Source organism: Strigops habroptila, chromosome 8 (assembly GCF_004027225.2).
Source record: "Strigops habroptila isolate Jane chromosome 8, bStrHab1.2.pri, whole genome shotgun sequence".
Taxonomy (NCBI): Eukaryota; Metazoa; Chordata; class Aves; order Psittaciformes; family Psittacidae; genus Strigops; species Strigops habroptila.
Window position 1 is genome coordinate 33481846 of NC_044284.2, and position 18875 is coordinate 33500720.

The 18875-nt window shown below is 39.3% G+C and overlaps 1 protein-coding gene and 1 long non-coding RNA gene across 7 annotated transcripts in view; both read left to right on the top strand.

Annotated features, from left to right (window-relative positions):
• Positions 1–17556, top strand: part of FXR1 (FMR1 autosomal homolog 1) — a 39250-nt gene extending 21694 nt beyond the window's left edge. For 2 of the 6 annotated variants that reach the window (XM_030496075.1, XM_030496076.1), the window contains exons 9-17: positions 3648–3726; positions 6911–7020; positions 7991–8077; positions 9223–9430; positions 11109–11312; positions 11996–12196; positions 12978–13058; positions 15537–15628; positions 16537–17556. In XM_030496075.1, the coding sequence (XP_030351935.1) occupies positions 3648–3726; positions 6911–7020; positions 7991–8077; positions 9223–9430; positions 11109–11312; positions 11996–12196; positions 12978–13058; positions 15537–15628; positions 16537–16707 (1233 nt within the window). In that variant the 3' untranslated portion in view covers positions 16708–17556. The remainder of the gene's footprint in view (positions 1–3647; positions 3727–6910; positions 7021–7990; positions 8078–9222; positions 9431–11108; positions 11313–11995; positions 12197–12977; positions 13059–15536; positions 15629–16536) is intronic. The other 4 variants (XM_030496071.1, XM_030496072.1, XM_030496074.1 and 1 more) reach the window with 4 other exon arrangements.
• Positions 5156–6397, top strand: LOC115612140. Its single transcript, XR_003992891.1, has 2 exons — positions 5156–5300; positions 5336–6397. It is a non-coding gene; the product is annotated as an uncharacterized LOC115612140 (long non-coding RNA).
• Positions 17557–18875: the final 1319 nt, after the last annotated feature.

The following is an 18875-nucleotide window of genomic DNA, read 5'->3' on the forward strand; positions in this document are numbered from 1 at the left end:
GAACAGGGATATAAATTTTAGAAAACACTGGAAGTCTGTATGATTAGAAGGAAGCTAAACTGTATGGGATGCTGCTCATGCTTTTCTCCTGTCTGGTGAAGACCACTTTGGTTCCAGGAACCTTCCCTTTTGCCTGAACTGCTGCTTGATACCACAGTACTGCGAACTTTAGAGCTTGGACAGTGAATCGCTGTCTGAGATCTTCCCCTTCCTCAGAGAGGGAGAGTTATATCAGAAACAGAAAACTTTCTCTTAGAACTTCGTTATTGGCAAAATTGAATTGCATTCAATTCTTGTGCAGTTCTTCACTTGAGCTTTGTGCTTCTTTCACCATTTTGAAGGTACTTAACTGTATGATAACCATCCCTTTGGATAGAAGGATAGAAAATCCTATCTACCGTGGCTTTTTCAGGAGACTGTTACTTCTTGTTTTCCCTTTGGAGAATAACAGAAAACTGTTTTTTCCCTTTGGAGCTTTCATTAGGGCCGTTTCATAGGAGACTAGTAAGTGTTTCATTTTCTTGAAGAAAGACTTGTTATCACCATGGAAACAGCATGTTCCCTATTGTGACTTGGGAGGGCTTTGTCTTTATCTGCGTGGGGATAAAACTTTATCAAATGATTGCCACAGGTAGTTTTGTTTTTTCTATTTGGGAAGGTCTAAAAGAGCTTCCAAGACTTTGAAGAGACTTTTGAAACCTTGTCTCAGAAACTGGTGTGAAACTCCTGAGACAGATCCACCATTTGTCATAGGAGTGCCCCCCACCAGCATGTAGCCACTAGATCTACGCTAATGATTGTTACAAAACATTTTCACTAAAATCTGCAGCCATACAGTTCTCATTTCACACTCATTTAGAACTCCTGCTACAAAAATGGTAGGTATAATGCTGAGTTTGGAAAAATACCCCACATTTAATCCTTCTATTAAAGATCCTTATAGTAACGTGGACATGGCTTGATTATATGGGCTGCTGTATGAAGTAACCAGAGCATGGATGGACATGTGGACTGTCTAAAGTTAGAAAAGTAGTTACTAGTAACTGGAATCCTTTGAGGTCTTAATCCATGTGCATGCTAATTTTTAGAGAGAGATAAGTTATTTTTCTTTACCTTTTCTGAATTATTGACTGGGAGCAACTGAGAATATGTTGTCCAGATCAGCTTTTTATGCTGTCTTCTCATGCTGGGGTGTGAATGAGTCCTAAAGTTTGCACAAAAATTTGGAGTGTTTGTGGCAAAGTGCAAATATGCATATGGGTGCACCAGAGAACTCCTGTTACTGGCAGTTGTTTATTTTGTCATCCTGACTCTGCTTTTGTGAAAGCGGTCGCTGTTCCTTCATCTTTATTGGGAAAGAATTGATGAACATGCCTCTGAGGCAGGACATTGTGAACTCTTTAGTTAATTGTGTCCCATTTGTAGAGTTCATTGAAGGTGAAAAATTGCTAATGCGTGTTGAAGTTCGTAGCATTTAGCAGTTGCTTTGAGTATGCAGCATAACCCCTGCTCCCTTCAATGACTTCTGTTCATCTGTTTTCCACGTTTGATTGCTTATTTCATTATCTTGAAATCTAATTGGACTGTGTTTCTTTTTCTGTCATTTTGACCTCTGCCGGAAGTAGAGGTTTATAAATTTTTTTTTGTTCTTCTGGAACTTCCCTAATTTGATTGAAAGATGCCAGGGCTGGTGGTACTCTTTACTTCATGTGTTACCTAAAAAATGGTAGATGAAAGGGCTGAGGCATTAGTGTAAAATGGAAACTGTGATCAAAAGCTTTCATTACTGACCAGATGCTGATTTTCATTCCTTAATTCTGCACTTCTGCTGTTGCTAATTTGAGGCTTTGTTTCTTCTTTCAGCATCTGTAGAGCCTCAATTAACTGTCAGTTAACTTCTGTCATTTAATAATAAGGCTGTTAGAGAACATTTGTAGGAGTTCTCCCCACTAACGAATGACGCTGTCCTGTCTTGGAAAACATTGTAGATGAACTGTGGCCAGAAACCAGCATTCTGGGAGGAGAGTGCCTTGGTTGTAATATTACTTGCAATGTAGAAGTGTTATGATTAGGACAGATTCCTAAGTGCAGTACACCCTTTTGACAACCCCTATGGAGTTCAGGTTGCACTAGTGTCATTTCCCTGCAGTTAAAGGAGAGTGTTTGTCTGAAGTTGCTGGTTATTCAGGCTTAGTTTCATGTCAAGTATAAGATGGGAGAGAAACAGAAGAGGAAAAATTCTTGTAGAGAAAACAGAAAACTTCCTACCTGTAGCCAGTCCTAAGCAGTCTTGGGTATGCCCTGTCTGTACACTCCGATACCTTCCCCAGTGCTGTTGCTCCTTTGAATCCCCAGTTTCCTGACTGCTGGCAAGTTCTGCCATTGAGCTCTGTACTCTGAACATAGCCTCCTAGCCTTTCTGCAGCTTTCCTCTATCTTTCCTGAAGATAGAGGTGGGCAAGCCTTGCGAGTGTGTGCACACTTAGAGGAGTAGCTGCTTTTGTCACTTTGGTGGTGTTTATTCACTGAGGATTAATGTGTGTTTGCAAACAGTACTTGGTATTAAGACTTGAATGCAAAATGGGTCTGTCTGTTATAGGAAAGGCTCTGTGACTGATTTTGCTGGTTTCTTTCTGTACTCTCGAATACTGAGGAAGAGAACATAAACTTCATAGAGGAGAGAGCTTGGAATGGCTCTTTTCATTTAGCCTGTTCTGAAAAAATCAGTACACTTTTCTTATGGAAGAGTCTGTAAAGCCAGTCACTGCTTACAGTGAGCTTGTGAAGTTCTGTGGAGAGATTGTCCTTCAACCTTGGAAGTGTCTTATCTTTATCAGGTGACATAATCTTTAGACACTGTCAAGAGACAAATGAGTCTAAAATTCATTTTCTCCTTTGCCATTTTTCTACATGTTCTGGATAATAGCGTATTGCACGTTAAAAATTGCGAGATAAATTCTTATATTGCAGGCAATATTGATGGTAGCACAGTTTCTGTGGAGGAAAAACTGGATGCTTCCAAAGCAGTTTTGAGGAAAATGCAGAGATTAAACTAGAGTTTTATGGCTTGTCCATCTGTCATAGCTCTGTAACTACTCATTGACTGTGAAGTCAGGTGAAATGAGATACATGATCTAAAGTTTCTTTTAACATAGTATTCGTCAGCTGAAATTTCTGTGAACACTGGTAGGACCACTTACGAATGTCTTCCTTTTCAGTACAGAATCTTTGTAATAATTACCGGGTTTTATAAATGGATTCCAGATTTGAAAATTGTCTTGATTTTTGTGAAAAAGAGTGAAATTAGCTGTTTTTTCCCCTATCAATATCTACGAGAAACTGCTTCAAGATATATCCATAAGATATTTTACATCTGGGGTTTATTCATGAGAAACTGCAAATAATATTTTAAAATATCTTGAAATAATATGGAAAAAATGTTTTATGTATTACTGATGCTTTGCTAATGAATTTTGTCTCTGGGCATTTTACTCATTATTTAACAGGTCAAAATTAGATTAATCTTGTCGCTATTCCTCTCTTTTTTAAAGTAAGTTTGATGTTTTGAAGCCTTGCAGCTGTTCTGCAAGGCTTTATTTTTAACATATTATATTCACAAATAAACTTCTTTTTTAATTCATTTCCAGACTGCTGATGCAGTAAAAAAGGCTAGAAGTTACTTGGAATTTGTGGAGGATTTTATTCAAGTTCCCAGAAATCTCGTTGGTATGTAATGCTGCTAAAACTTAAAAACTTGGGGGAAGGAAGCCTAATCAGCATGACTCTGCAAAGAAGATTTAGATGACAGTATCAAAGTTGGTTTCTCTTTTTAAATACAAAGTGATTGATCTTTTAAAACAATATGTATCAGGGAATTACTAACAAATATATTGTTACTGGATAAGACTTTGTGGGGATTTTGGCACATACAAGTTTGATTACAGACTTGTACTATCTAATTTAGTGGTAATATTTGAAGTTCAGATTTTAGTAAAAAAAAAAAAAAAAGGGTTGCTAAATTGACTACTTGGAAGTACTGAAACTAAATTCCAAAATCTAATGTGGATATACTGCAGTTGAGGTGCAAGAATGACGCAAGACAATCCTCACATTACTGCTCTCTCTTGGGTTGAGACGGTTAGAGGTTGTGGTTGGATGGTATTGAGCTGCTGTGTCAAGCAGCGGTGCTTATCAGTCTCATCCTTGATCTAGAAATGGGCATTTTTCTGTGCTTCAGCTTCATGAAGGTATAGCTTCCCAAAACTTGTAAGTGCATATTATGGTATCTTCTGTATCATAAGCTATCTAAAGGTGAGGTTCGTCTTATTCCACTTCAAGAGAAAATATGTCTCCCCTAGTCCAGTCTTCCCAGCGTACATTTTCCATTACCCTCATTCTCCTGTCTGCTTGTTACTTTGGGTCTGGCCACTTTCTACTGGACATTAACTCGAGTAGTAGAAAGCTCTATTTGAGCTCCCAGGCAATCCAGACACGAAGGCAGTATTAAGAGTGCAGGTGGTGGTACTGATTCAACAGCTTGGCTTATGCAAAGGAGAAATTAAAACCTGTGCTTTAACCTCCTATGGGTTTGGGCTTGGAGCTTGCATATTATAGACTATGTAATCTAAGTAATTAATATGCTGTCGTGGTTTGAGCCCAGCCGGTAACTCAGAACCACACAGCCGCTCGCTCACTCCCCCCCCCCCCCCCTTCTTCCTCCCCCCGCTCCCGGAGGGATGGGGAGGAGAATGGGAAGAATGTAACTCCCACGGGTTGAGATAAGAGCAGTCCCGCAACTAAGGTATAACACAAAACCACTACTGCTACCACCAATGATAATAATGATTAGTGAAATAACAAGGGGAGAGGATACAATTGCTCACCACCCGCCGACCGATACCCAGCCCGACCCGAGCAGTGATCTGGGCCTTCCGGGTAACTCCCCCCGGTTTATATACTGGGCATGACGTGCTGTGGTATGGAATACCCCTTTGGCTGGTTTGGGTCAGGTGTCCTGTCTCTGCTTCCTCCTGGCTTCCCCTCCTCCCTGGCAAAGCATGAGACTGAGAAAGTCCTTGGTTGGAATAAACATTACTTAGCAACAACTAAAAACATCGGTGTTATCAGCGTTGTTCCCAGGCTGAAAGTTAAAAAACACAGCACTGCACCAGCTACTAAGCAGGAGAAAAATGACTGCTATAGCTGAACCCAGGACATATGCAAACTCCTAAAAATTAGACTTTCAAAGTTTTACAGCTTGAGCAAGGTAAGGTGTAGGGTTTTGTTGGTTTTGTTTTGTTGTTGTTGGTTAGGGTTGGTTGGTGGGGTTGGTTAGGTTTTGGGTTTTTTTAATAGGACCTCTGCAAATTATGTATCTGATGCAACTTAGTGATTCTCTCATGTACCTAATGTTAAAGCTTGTTTCAATGTTCAGCAAATTAATTGTTAGTTTGTATAGGAACACTTCCCCCCTCCCCCCCCCCAATCTCATCCAACAGACCTAATTGAACCAAGGAATTTTGCTAACTCTAATATTTGACAAATTGAGGTTTTGGTGTGGTTTGGATAGCATTCAGTAGCCTGGATATACACATGTAAGAATCACGGCACTAGTCATAGTAATGGATTTAACTGAAAATACTACTTTTAAACAATTACCAGTTTCTGATGAAGGCATACATTTTGCCTATCTCGCCTATGGTCGTATATGTAAGCAGGCAGATACTTAGCTGCATTTTATGAAGACAACCAATTTAAAAGAAGTGCAGTGATCATTAATGACTCAAATTGAAGATAACCACACTGTGCCCAAGGCAGTTCTTCCTGTACCAAGACAGAGGAGTGCCATCTATCGAACTGCCACTTCAGCTGCTGATGCTTCTTGGGACTTCTTCAAAATAATGGCTAACCATTATCCATAGAAATATGTTTAACACATAAGTGTCATTTATTTTAGTAGTAATAAGAGAATCACTGTGCAAAACAAAATTGCAGGCACACAGAATGATTGGTTGGGTTGGGTTTGGGTTTTTTTAAGAAAAAAAGATAAAAAAACCTGCTGAGCTGTTTGAACTTTTGAGGAAAAGAAGCGATTTTTAATGCTTTTTGCATTTAATATGTTGATATCTGCTGTAAAGAACATTCCTTACAGTGTATTCTGTCACACACTTTTGGCTGTTAGACCCTTTTTTCAGAGGTTCTAGCTCCCTTTAATTTAAACATAAATGTTTTTCAAGTGCCAGATATCTGTAGCTGGGATGGAGGAATGTTTCCTCATAACTTTAGTTTTAAGGAAGAGCTAAAATCTTCTTCTAAGGGAGCAAAGGAGTCACTTTTTTGAGATTTAAACATACAAGTTCTGAAGAACCTTTTGATTTATATTCCACTCATGATCTCAGACATTTTAAAGGTAATACAGGAAGTGTGGGCAGTACTCATGTTTGTTGTAAAGGCAAAAGAAACTTTCGGAAAACAATTACGTACTTTTTTTGAGACTCCCGGCAAAGATGTTGTATATGCCTGTCAAAATGTCAGGAAGGATTGAATGAGGGTACATGTGGAGTCAGGGGCAAATGATAAATAAATTTAAAGTAAGCGTTTGCAAAACTTTGGTGTCATTTTACTCTTGGTCTGGTTCTACTTGAAACTTGTGTAGTGGTGATCTTCACCAATCATTGTCATTCTATGCATGTATATATACGGTTTCATTTGGGAAGTTTCCATCTCTTCTGGCACGGTGTGGGGTTTTCTTTAGGGTTTTTGTGCGTGTGACAAAAATTTGAAATGAAGTGAATGGTAAAGGAGAGTCAGGTGGTTGTTACAGTTAACATATGCATAACTTAAAATATCAAGAAATCCATTAAAATACTTTGCACATGGATGCAAAATTAACCATTCTTGCCCTCTGAAGGAAAAGTTATTGGAAAAAATGGAAAAGTGATTCAGGAGATTGTAGACAAGTCTGGAGTCGTCAGGGTGAGAATTGAAGGAGATAATGAAAATAAACTGCCCCGTGAAGATGTAAGTACTTTATTCTTTCTTCTTATGATTAGGTTTTTACTTTCAAAACCAGTCACAGTGAATCTTTTAACAAAGAACACATAGAAGAATGTATGCAGAAAATGGGAGTTTCTGGAATGTGACTCACATGAGCTAAAGTGCTTCCTTATGGCTTTGAAAAGGGGTCACCATTTCATCTCTGCATCATTATGCAGTTTATAAGTACAGCCTTTATGGCCCATGCATTCTTTTTATTGTTATAGTGGCAAACCTGTAATAGTGGTGATGTCCATGTTAGAAACACATGATGTCTGGGATTTGGGTAATTTTAAGGACAGATTGTTTAACAAAGCCAGTTTTGTGTTCTGTGGATATAGATAAAGCAATTTTGACCTTTTTTTTTCAGACTGTCATCTTGTAGTAAATTTTATATGAAACAATTCAAGAAGGGGCTTTTTGCTGCTGAAGCAAGACTTGGTTTCTTGAATCTTTTTTCCTGTCTGTACTTCAGCTGCGCAACTGATCTGGGATTGTTAATAGTGTTCACATATTTTAAATCTATGAGAACATAAGACAAAATCTTTTACAAGTGCTTCATCTAGTCCAGTAGCTAGCTAAACCAACTTTACACTTCTTGGTAAACTCTGGGTGCTTATAACAGCTACTGGGATAAACCCACGTAGCAGTTGTGTTGCCTGGGGGAATATAAACACTGTTTGTCAAGTTACCTCAAGTGCCAGAATAGGTTGTTGGGAAAGCTGGGCAGTCTTGTCCTTAATGTATAAGCCCTTACCCTCACCGCAGTCTGAGCCATTTCTAATGCATCTTTGCAGCCCAAGATTCAGTTACTGTTTGGGCTTATTTAGCTCACTTTTGTAATCTAAACAGAGTTTTGGGTTGGTTTTTTTTTTACATGTAATTTGAACAGAAAGCACTGTTTTTGATGATTACGTTCTTCCTGAAAATAAGATTTGACATTTCGTTTCTGTAGGGAATGGTACCGTTTGTATTTGTTGGTACTAAAGAAAGTATTGGAAACGTCCAAGTTCTCTTAGAATACCACATCGCATATTTAAAGGTAAGTGTCTTTCAGAAGAAATTTTCTGTGGAGGAAAGTTTGGTTGAGTAACAGAATTTCAGATCAACAACTTTGATTTCAGTGGGATTTGCCATTGATAAACTGATTGCTAAACAATTGATATATTGAAATTGAAGGTTCAGTGCCTTGAACCCACCCCATGCTCACAGGTATTATATAGGCCTGTAAATATGTTATTGTGGTTGCGTAATACTGTTGGTGTTGAAAGGATTGGATTGTAAAGAGCACCGGTTTAAGTGGCTTTGGGGAAGTGATAAGCAAATTTTTTTGTCTATGTTGGTGTTCTGTTGTTCTGAAGTTAACACTGTTGGGGTAGGATGGAATTTCTAGTATGACACACTCATACTATGGAGTATTAGAACAATTACCCATTCAGATGTGTTGGGCGTGTGGTGTTGGAGGTGTGGCGTTGCCTTAACAGAAAGAATGCGTGAATTTGAATCATGTTGCTTTGCCAGTTTTCTTCTTTTTTTTTTTCTCCCCCCCCTTCTCTCTCTTTTTTTTTTTTTTTTTTTTTTTTAATTTTTTTATTAATTTAATTTGTTAAGCCTGAAGGAGGCCTATAAAGATGCTGGAGAGGGACTCTTCATCAGGGACTGTAGTGATAGGACAAGGGGTAATGGGTTCAAACTTAAACAGGGAAGTTCAGGTTAGATATAAGGAAGAAGTTCTTTACTGTGAGGCTGGTGAGGAACTGGAACAGGTTGTCCAAAGTGGTAAATGCTCCATACCTGGCAATGTTCAAGGCCAGGTTGGACAGAGCCTTGGGCAACATGGTCTAGTGTGAGGCATCCTTGCCCATGGCAGGGGCGTTGGAACTAGATGATCTTAAAGTCCTTTCCAATCCAAACCATTCTATGATTCTATGAAAATGTGGTGAAGTATAGTTAGGGAAGGTAATAATAGTCTTTAAAACAGTCTTTTTGTGTTGTGGTTTAACAGAAAGGTTTTAAGTTCTTCCAAAACTCAGACTGCAGAACTCATACCTCAGTTGTGCTATTTGCAGTCACCTTCAAAGTGCTGTTAACTTTCCCAGAGGAACGCTGGCTTTCAGGATGACTGGTATTTTGTTAGGGGGAGGAACATTTCTTCATCAGCAATTGGTTTTGTTTCCTTTCATGTAGGAGGTGGAACAACTAAGACTGGAAAGGCTCCAAATTGATGAACAGTTGCGTCAGATTGGTATGGGTTTCAGACCCTCTTCTGCTAGAGTTCCTGAAAAAGAAAAGGGTTATACAACCGATGAGAGCACCCTCTCCTCCGTGCAAGGCTCCAGGTCCTACAGTGGAAGGGGGAGAGGCCGCAGAGGCCCCAATTACACATCTGGTTACGGTGAGTTTCCTTGAGCATATACTGAGTCTGTCCTCTGGATACTTTGGAATCCAGAACTGTCTCTAGATTTTGTGCTCAGCATAGCCAAGTGAAGGTAGGGTTGAAAATGCAGAGTTGCTGTTTTATTTTTTTTATATAGCTCAAACCACCTAATTAGATTTATGTTCTTGTTGAAGTTAAGTTTTAAATAGAAAAAAATGAGCAAACCAAACTCTGGTAAGGTCTTGTCCTTCAACAGTAGTAGTTACACCGTGCAAAGCTGGAGAGAAAGATACTCCTCAGGAGACACAAGTTAAAAAATAAATCTGGAATTAGCATTATCTGTTTTGATTGAGGAGGAGAAAAAAATGATTGTCTGTGATTATGGCCATCTCTTGGATTGATTTTTGAAAAGTAAACCAAAGTAACTTAAAATGGAGACAGCACAAAATCCTGGTTAGTTTGGGGGTGGTTGGTTTGGTTGGTTGGTTGGTTTTGCGTCTTTTTTTTTTTTTTTAAATTTTATTTGGTCAGGAACTGGATTTGTTCAAGAGGTATTCTGATGCATTTTTAAATTAAGGAGGCACAGCTGTTCAATTCCCTAGAGGTGTACATGTCCCCTTTTCAGTCAGCAGCAGCTCCCCAGATGGCGACAGTCTGCATTTCAATATAGACACATTTCACAAAGAAACATAGGTGTTCCAGTAAACAGAGGGGTGGGAAAAGCTGTCTGTTTAATACAGTAAACTACTCTTGATCATCTACATGTAGCTCACTTCTGTTACAAAATCAGACACCACCATCTTTTGGAATTTACAATCTGTCACTGACTCTAGCTTCCAGGACTGTGCCGTGCTGGTCAGGTTTATTCTGATGATAATGCTGATGTTTGTAACGTCATTTTTTACTCTTCCCCTATGAATCATTTGATTAAACTGCAATGAAAGCTGTTTAAGTACACACAGACTTCCATTTGAAAAACACTTGCCCCCCACCCCAAAGAAAAAAAAAAGGGGGGGGGGGCAAGAACTGCAGGTGAGGACCATCTGGGTCTAAATAGCTTTACTCCAGAATGGTTATTAGGGAGTTCCCAAGTGCTTTACATGAATAGTAGGTGTTGAATTTTCAAGTAGTGTAAAGCTGTGTGGGTTTGGTTACCTCAGAGGGGGCAAGATATTCTGGATGCTGTTGAACACAAACAGTTCAGTTGTTCAGGCAGCATCCCAACAGGCAGAAAAGGTTGCTAAGCAACAGTCATCTGCTGGGAGGTGGCAAAGTTGTGCCTGGGAATTTCAGAGCAGTTGCCTAGAAATAGCACCAAAAGCCTGCAGTGCGACACAAAGAGAAGGAACACCATTTCATCCTTGGCTTATCTGTGTATGGAATAGTTACAGTTTTGGTAGTCTTTGAGCCCTTATTTTGCATGTTACAAACAAATCTTAGAAACTTGGGTAACTTTTGCCCTATATGGTTCATATGTGCATATATTTTTACATATGAGTGTATATAGTAAAAAGTTATATATACCCTTATATGCTTTTAGAAGTTTATATTGCTACTCTGTATTTATGTATTTTATCTGTATTGTATACACATGTAACCAGCCATGCTGGTTGGAAGACTTCTGTGAGGATATGAAACTAGAATACAATCCCAAATTTCATAATGATTTCCAATTTTCTTTTCCTTCCTGTACAAGGTACAAACTCTGAGCTCTCTAATCCCTCTGAAACAGAATCTGAGAGAAAAGATGAACTTAGTGACTGGTCCTTGGCAGGAGAAGATGACAGAGAAAGCAGACACCAGCGCGACAACAGACGACGTCCTGGAGGACGTGGACGTAGTGTGTCTGGAGGGCGTGGGCGTGGTGGACCTCGTGGTGGGAAGTCATCCATTAGCTCTGGTACTGTGTTTCACACGTGTCTTGAGCTTAGTTTTTGTGCTGGCAATTTCCTGTAGAACTAGTATTTTAAAATACTCCATTTTTGCGTTATAATCTTAATGCATTGGATTTCAGTAGAGCTGTACAATAGTTTTTTGTCATGTGCTATGTTGTTAGATTTTTGTTTAGCTTCTGTTCACAATGATCTTCATTTCCTTTCTCTACTACACACACAACATTACCACAGTTTATGAATCTTGGGCATGTTACCCTGTGGCTGCCTTCTGCATTAAGCTTATGCTTAGACACAGATGAGAGAAGAAATCATAGGGTGGAAGTTACCTTATGCTTTATCAGAATTTACTGTGACAATTCCTACTACTTCAGTAGTGTCCAAAGTCCCATGCTGCTGTGAAGCAAAAAGTGTATTTTACACATTTCACAGTTTTGAGTAAAAGTTCTCTAAGTGTCACCTTTGAAATCTTTGTGATGGAATGGTACTAGTGCCTGTTGTGGTGCCTTACTGCTGGGTTGGAGTCGGAGAGGAACTAGCATGAAATCATAAATACTGTAGTTCTGTGTATTAGACTTTCTTGTAAGGTTGCTCTGTATTGAAACTTTCACATGGAGGTGTGAGTCAGCCTGGAAATTAAATTAGATGAAATGAGAGTATCTTAGGTCGAAACTTTTTTTTGTTTGTTTAGTGCTTAAAGATCCGGACAGCAACCCTTACAGCTTGCTTGATAACACAGAGTCAGACCAGACTGTGGACACCGATGCTAGTGAATCTCACCACAGTAGTAACCGCCGCAGGAGGTCGCGTCGGCGAAGGACTGATGAAGATGCTGTTCTTATGGATGGGATGACAGAGTCTGATACAGCTTCTGTTAATGAGAATGGTTTAGGTATGTAAACGGTTGTATAATAGTCCCAGAACAGACTAAGCAAAAATGGTTGTCCATGTAAGTGTAGTGAAACACTCGTTCATTTTTGTTAGTGACAAATTGTTCTGTTAAAGTTTGCTGTCTGATTAAAGAAAGACTTCTTCCACGGCCCTGCCATGGAACAAATCTGTTCGCTGAGCTCCACTAGTATTTTCATGTGCCTCTTTTTTTGTAAAAACTTATCTGATGGAGACACCGAAGGCTAGCCTGTTTGTTTCCCATTAGTACTACTGGTTTTCATGCAAACAGTACTGTTGGATCAGTGTTCTGTTTTGTCCTGGGTGACCTCAGTCTCGGTGTAGGAAAGCTACTTAAGTAGCTGTCAGTTTGTCTCTACCCAGCTTCTGTTTAAGTACCTTCCCTTGGTAAATTCTTTTGATAGTCACTGGGACAAGACTATAATCTGTTCGTTAATACTGTAGGGAAAAAAAAAAACCCAAAATGAAACCCTCTTCTTTCGTGGGTTATGTGGCTACAATTTGACATATGGTTACTTATTTAATAAATGAAATCTGAGGTCATTAAGCATATGCCTAAATGTTTTAATGAACCAAGAGCAAAAAGTAAACTCTAGCTTTTGCGTTATTGTGTATGCTTTCAGTATAAAGTGATGTTTTTCTTTCAGCCTGTCTTGTTTAGCCTGTGTCTGTAACAGAAGCCATTTTAAATGCCCCATGCTGAAACTGAAGAATTTATTTATTTTATCGTCAGAAATAGTTCATGGTCAACTTTGCAATTGCAGATGATAGTGACAAAAAACCCCAGCGACGCAATCGTAGCCGCAGGCGTCGCTTCAGGGGTCAGGCAGAAGATAGACAGCCAGGTAATTCGAGTGGAGCTGTGGGTAATCTCAGGTCGAAAGCATGAGAGAATGTTGTGTCTGCTGTTTTACATAGAGCTGCATAATATCAAAAGGTTACTCAATAACTAATAAGACTACTAGATAAAGATGAAAGACATTTCTTCTACTAGGAGAACTTACAAAAGTTCTTAATCTGTCTAATGAAACTAATTTACAATGTCTAACTCTTTGCTTGGACATAAGAGTTGCGCTTCTGATCTGGTTCTTGCTGAGGTCAATAGCCAGGCTGCTGTTGAGTTCAGTGCTCCAGGACCCAGACAGACGCGAAGGCTCGTGGCCTGCGCTCACGTGCATCTGTGCGCTTGCACCGAACGTGACACAACCTTTTCAGCGCTGGCTGAGCAGCAGGGAGTTGGAACAGCAGGATGCGGGTGTCCTGGCGGAGCACCGTGAGGGAACTCGCGTGGGATCCACCAGCCCTGTGCCTGCATCGAACTGCTGCTATCAGTCCTTAGCTTTTGTCCATATTTAAGTCATCTGCAAATTGAGGGTGGGGAGGAGGAATTTAAATGAAATTGCATGTTTCCAGTTTTTCGTTGTTGTGGCTTGTTGCATTTCTTTTGTGTGTACTAACACTTGAAATGTTAACGATAAACTAGCTAATTCCCAGTGTAATGCCCCATTTAGAAAATGCTTGCATATCCATGGCGTGAGGTAGTAACAGAAGGTCTTCTAGATTGACAGGTTCAAAATTGCACCCCTATTTGTCTTCCTTCTATCTGTGGTGCTCATACAACATTTGTTTAAGAAGAAAAAAAGTTGTTGTATTACACTAACCAAAACTTGGGGGAAGGAAAAGAAAAAAAAACCTCAAACACCCCACCCTGCTAAAAAACGCCACCCAAACCAAAAGTAACCCTTTACTTCTCAACATCTGGTTTTGTAACAGTCATAGGAGTTCATAAAGGGGCAGGAAAAGTGAAAAAAGGGGATTCAGCTTTTACTTCTAAGAAACTAATTTCAGACAGCAATATCATGAGATGTTAGTCAACCCTCTAGAAGCTGTGGTATTTCTCTTTTAAATCCAAGTATTCAAAGAACACACTTTCCCAAAGACAATTTTTTTTTTTTCTTTTTCCTGTTGATGTCTTTGTTCAAGATAGCATTTTCAGTTTGCATAATAAATATTTTTAAATGCAACAGTAAGAGCAGTGGTAGTCAGTTATACTGTCTCTGTGAAAAATGCTCTAATAAATTAATCTCTTCATAAATATTTAGTAAGTGTATAGCAAGGGGACTTCAAGACAGGAGGAACTCCCTTGGTGCTGACAGTGTAGTCCAGTCATTTAGTTGCATTATTTGATTTACGTTGTGACATGTTTTGGGTTCCTACTATGTATGTGACTATTAAGAACTAGTGTCTGACACTGTGCATAAAACATGGTGCAGGAAGTCACTTGGTCTTGATCATGATGAAAGGAGCCAGTTGTAAGAAGTCCACTTAGTGTAATGGGGAAATTCCTGTGTTATGCTTCCTGTTCTGGTTTAGGTTTCATGCACAGTCATTCCTAAAGCCAGAAAAACAGTTCACCTGAGTGCATGATACACTAAATGCAACTGACTGTGCTGTTCAGCAGACAGTGCTTGCCAGCTCTTTTGTGCTGTATCTCATCAAACGTACAAGCATGTATGTAAACTGGTGGTATGACATATTCTAAAGACAGAGTTGACTCCCTGTTGGTGTGGTTACAAGAGGGTGGGATAGGGCAAACCCCAGGCTGCATGGACGTGTGCTGGGGTGGTGAGATGAAAAGGGGTCAGCAAAGCCCTGGCCAGCATGCAGTAAGTGTAGCCGTAACAGCGCAGGCATGGCTGTCCTGCCTTTGAGTATGGGCTCGCTCATGCAGAGCTGCCAAGTGTCCATACACACACCACAATTACCCCAGCCACCCACCCACCAGCCAGAGTTAACTGTGCGGATTGCGTTTTGAATACCAGGAGGAGGGCGAGTTCTCTTGCCAATCGCTTCATGAAGTAAGAAAGATTTGAATGCTGCTTTATCGTAAGTGATTACTCTGAACCTCCCCCAGTTCCTTTCATATTTTAACTTCCTGTCATTTCATTAGTATGAAATTCTTTGTTACTCAAGATGGTAAAACCCCAATGACAAACACAGTCTATAGTTTAAAGAGCCTGCAGTCTGATCTCTTCAAGCCCAATACAGAAAGCCCTTATTTTCCAGTAAAATTTACAATTGGGACAAAATTATTAATTTAGTAACTTTAAGATTCCACCTCCAGATCATCACTTTACCACGAATTTTATTGAAAGATGTATTAAACAGAACCAAATTGATCCTTGCTATGTAGTTGATACCTGTAAGTGTGAAGGCCTTTTGTGAGATGTCCCCCAGTGATAGCATAGCTTGTACAGAAAAGAGATGTGAAGCTTAATGAGAATTCTGATGTGAGCATCACTGTAATTTTTTTCCTTGAACAGTAACAGTAGCTGATTATATATCACGAGCTGAATCTCAAAGTAGACAGAGAAACCCTCCAAAGGAGACACTAGCCAAAACCAAGAAAGAAACGGTAAGATCTTTTTTCTTTTTCTTTTTTAATGTGTATTTTCTATTTTCCTCATCTCTTGCAGCAGAACAGTATAGAAATGCTTTATTTAGATAACTCGCATTTGACTACAAGTGTGTTTGGGTTCAAGAATAAATCATTAAAAGCAAAAATGGCCCAGAGTAAACAGAACTGCTATTGACTTATAGACTGCCATTGCAGACTTTATGCTCAAACTAAGTCTAGGGTAATACTCAAACTAAATCTTGACACATTTTAAAATACTGCACTTAATAATGTAGCACTGCATGATAAAATGTGAAAATTACCCATGGATGAGTCCTGAAAAGTAATCCCTAGAACATGTTACAGATCAAGGATGCTAGAAGGCACGTTTAGTGACTGGTACAAACTGTTTTAGAAAGAATTAATGTTACAAAGATTGTAGATTTGAGATCTGTTCTCCTTAAAGGATCAGAATGGTGTTACAGATCATAAAAAATAACACCCAAATCAGGATTCCTTTACTCCTGAAGTGACACTGAACTTGCTGACACAAGTTATGTCTGAGGTTAGCAAAATAAGATCCGCTGCTGTATGATTAACAATCTGATCTTACAATAGACATTAAAAGGGGTGTGAAACTCCACTTGTCAGGTAGCTTCTCCACTGGGTTAGACAAATGAAGTGTTCTGGGTCTGCTGGGGCCATGCTGCCTCAGGGTTACCTTGGCATTGTTTCCTCGCAAGTGGTGTTGGTACAGCAGTGTCCTATAAAGGGCAAGGTAAGTAACAGGGTGCTGTCAATGGCAGGGTACCAGCACAGGCATGCAAGAGGTGTTTCCTTTTGCAGAGTTGCTGTGTGAGCCAGAGGGAAATTTAGATGACACACTATTTTTAAGGTATTTATAACATTATCCTGGTTTTTTCAAGGCAAAAGATGCAATTGATGAAAACAGCCCTTCTGAAAAGGCAGTGAATGGTCCTGCTACAACTTCTGGGGATGAGCCTTCTAAAGTGCAGCACACTCCTGATGAGAAGAAAGTTACTGTTCAGGAGGATGGAAACAATCAGGAAGAAGCTGTGCTGAATGGTGTTTCATAAACTGAAGTCCCTAGTTTACAGTTCTTCTACATTACATTTAAAATAGTGCTTGTATAAGCTTGCCAAAGATAGAATATGGATCGCCAGTCTTGACACCGCACTTTCAGTTCCTCCATTTTGGAATACAGAAAGGGGAGGGATCCTGAAGAAATCATATGTTAAACATACTTTGACACCTACTGTGTTATAAATATATCATCAGATGTGCCTTGAGATAGTATATGTAACATTTAAATAAACAAAATTGCTGGCTATAGGAAATGTTATTTTGTTTTCAAAATATGGCAAAGATGTGAGGGGGATCCCTAACATAATAGTCTTTATGAAAGCATTAGCTGCTTTTGTTACATTTTTAATAATATGCAACCACTTCTTCACCTGAGGAATACTAGAAAGAAATGCAGTCTAAAATATTTTGCACTGAAATGTAATTTCTCCATTAGTTTAGTCTGGAAACTGGTCTGTTTTAATACATGTTTTTTAAATGCTGTATGTAGAGGAAAAATCTGCAGACCACTGGAATACATTTGTTAAATTCTCATAATCTGCAGGGATACTGGGTGACATTGGCAGTGACTGTTCTACATTGAGGCTTTGTTTGGTTTATTTATTAAACTGTACAGTATTTAAAAATCAAACATAGCTTTAGTTAACACTAAGCTGAATTAGTCATGTCCATTAAGACATAACCTGAACTACTGAAAAGATCAATTTCCAGAAAGTTTATTCTGTATAAACTACATATGTTAGTCCTTAGTAGAGTATTTTTATTTTTGTTTTGGTTGTTTGATGTGCAATATGTTTTTTTTGTATGCTGGTAGTAAAATAAACTTTGATCTTCCATCTGTTGACTGTTTCTATCAGAAATTTAAATTACTTTAAGGATTACTTTAAGGATTTCAAGCTGTTGACACAATTGGAACTTAACTTGCAAGGCAGCTTGAACCTTTAACTCTTTACTTTTGTAAGAGTTTTTAATGTGCTAATCTTCCATTCTTTATGGTGATTATATAAAACATCAGTGAAGTCTAAAACCAGACTTCTTGTCTTGGAGAATCACATAACCTGACTAACATATATAGGAATAAATGCAGATGTCATTTGTGATTAAATTAGAAGTGTGACACACTAACCCATCTTCTCAGGCACATGAGTAGTGAAGCAGAAGACACAAGTGTGGAAAAACACCTGGGTAGCAAGGAGATGATGTAAGAAGTCAGAGCAAACACGTACCACTGAAGCTGTGCTGACTCCAGAGACAAAAAAATGTCTTACCTGATTTTGTCAGCAGGGTGAACGCTCTATTCTGAGCCACCGGCAACTCCAGAGGCTGCACCTGATAGAGCTGCAGAAGAGCTGTGCCAGCTAGGACAGGGTATGTATTTCATTTAAGGAGATGTGCAGCTTTCAATACGAATGAAAGTGTTGACACTCACTGACAATGTTCCCGCCAAGAAAACACAGTTAAATTGCTGTAACTCAGCAGCCACAAGAGTGGAGAGAATTTGAAAACCAAGGAAACAAAAAAGTGCTGTTTAAAAAGGTAGCATTAGTTGGCAGGGACAAACTTCTGCATATGGCTTGTGATGCACCTGCTAGTGCACCTGCACAGTGTTCTAGCTGTGTTTTTCACTCCACTCTAAATAAATCCTGTAGTGAAGAAGTTATTCCTTCTTCCATTCTGGTTCTAAACATTTTCCATTTCATACTCATGTTACTGATTTGATCCTCTCTTTCAAAGGCCCGGAACTCCTTGCTGTTGTTCTCATAATCCTTGCTAAATGGGCTGTAAGGAGCAGCAACACAGGCAAAGAGGATGTGAGAGCACTTAAGAGTTGTACTCTAAAGTAGAGGTGTGTTTGTTAATGCCAGACAATTGAAAGCTCAGAAACCCACCGTATTTGTGAACAGAGGGGTGTTAACCCTTGCAGATGCTGTACAGCACAGCAGGGTTACCGTAATTGCAGAAGACTGGCAGAATTTGTGGAGTACAGCCAAACTCGCTGGCTCTAATTTGGATACTTAGGTACTGTGCAGCACAACAGATCCACCTTGGACATCTTTCATGGTTGATGTAAAGAGTTCCTGTTCCCCAGTTATTATAAATGCAAACCTTATTATGTGAATTCTAACTTTGTAAGGTAAGATAATGTATAGAACTGCAGTAC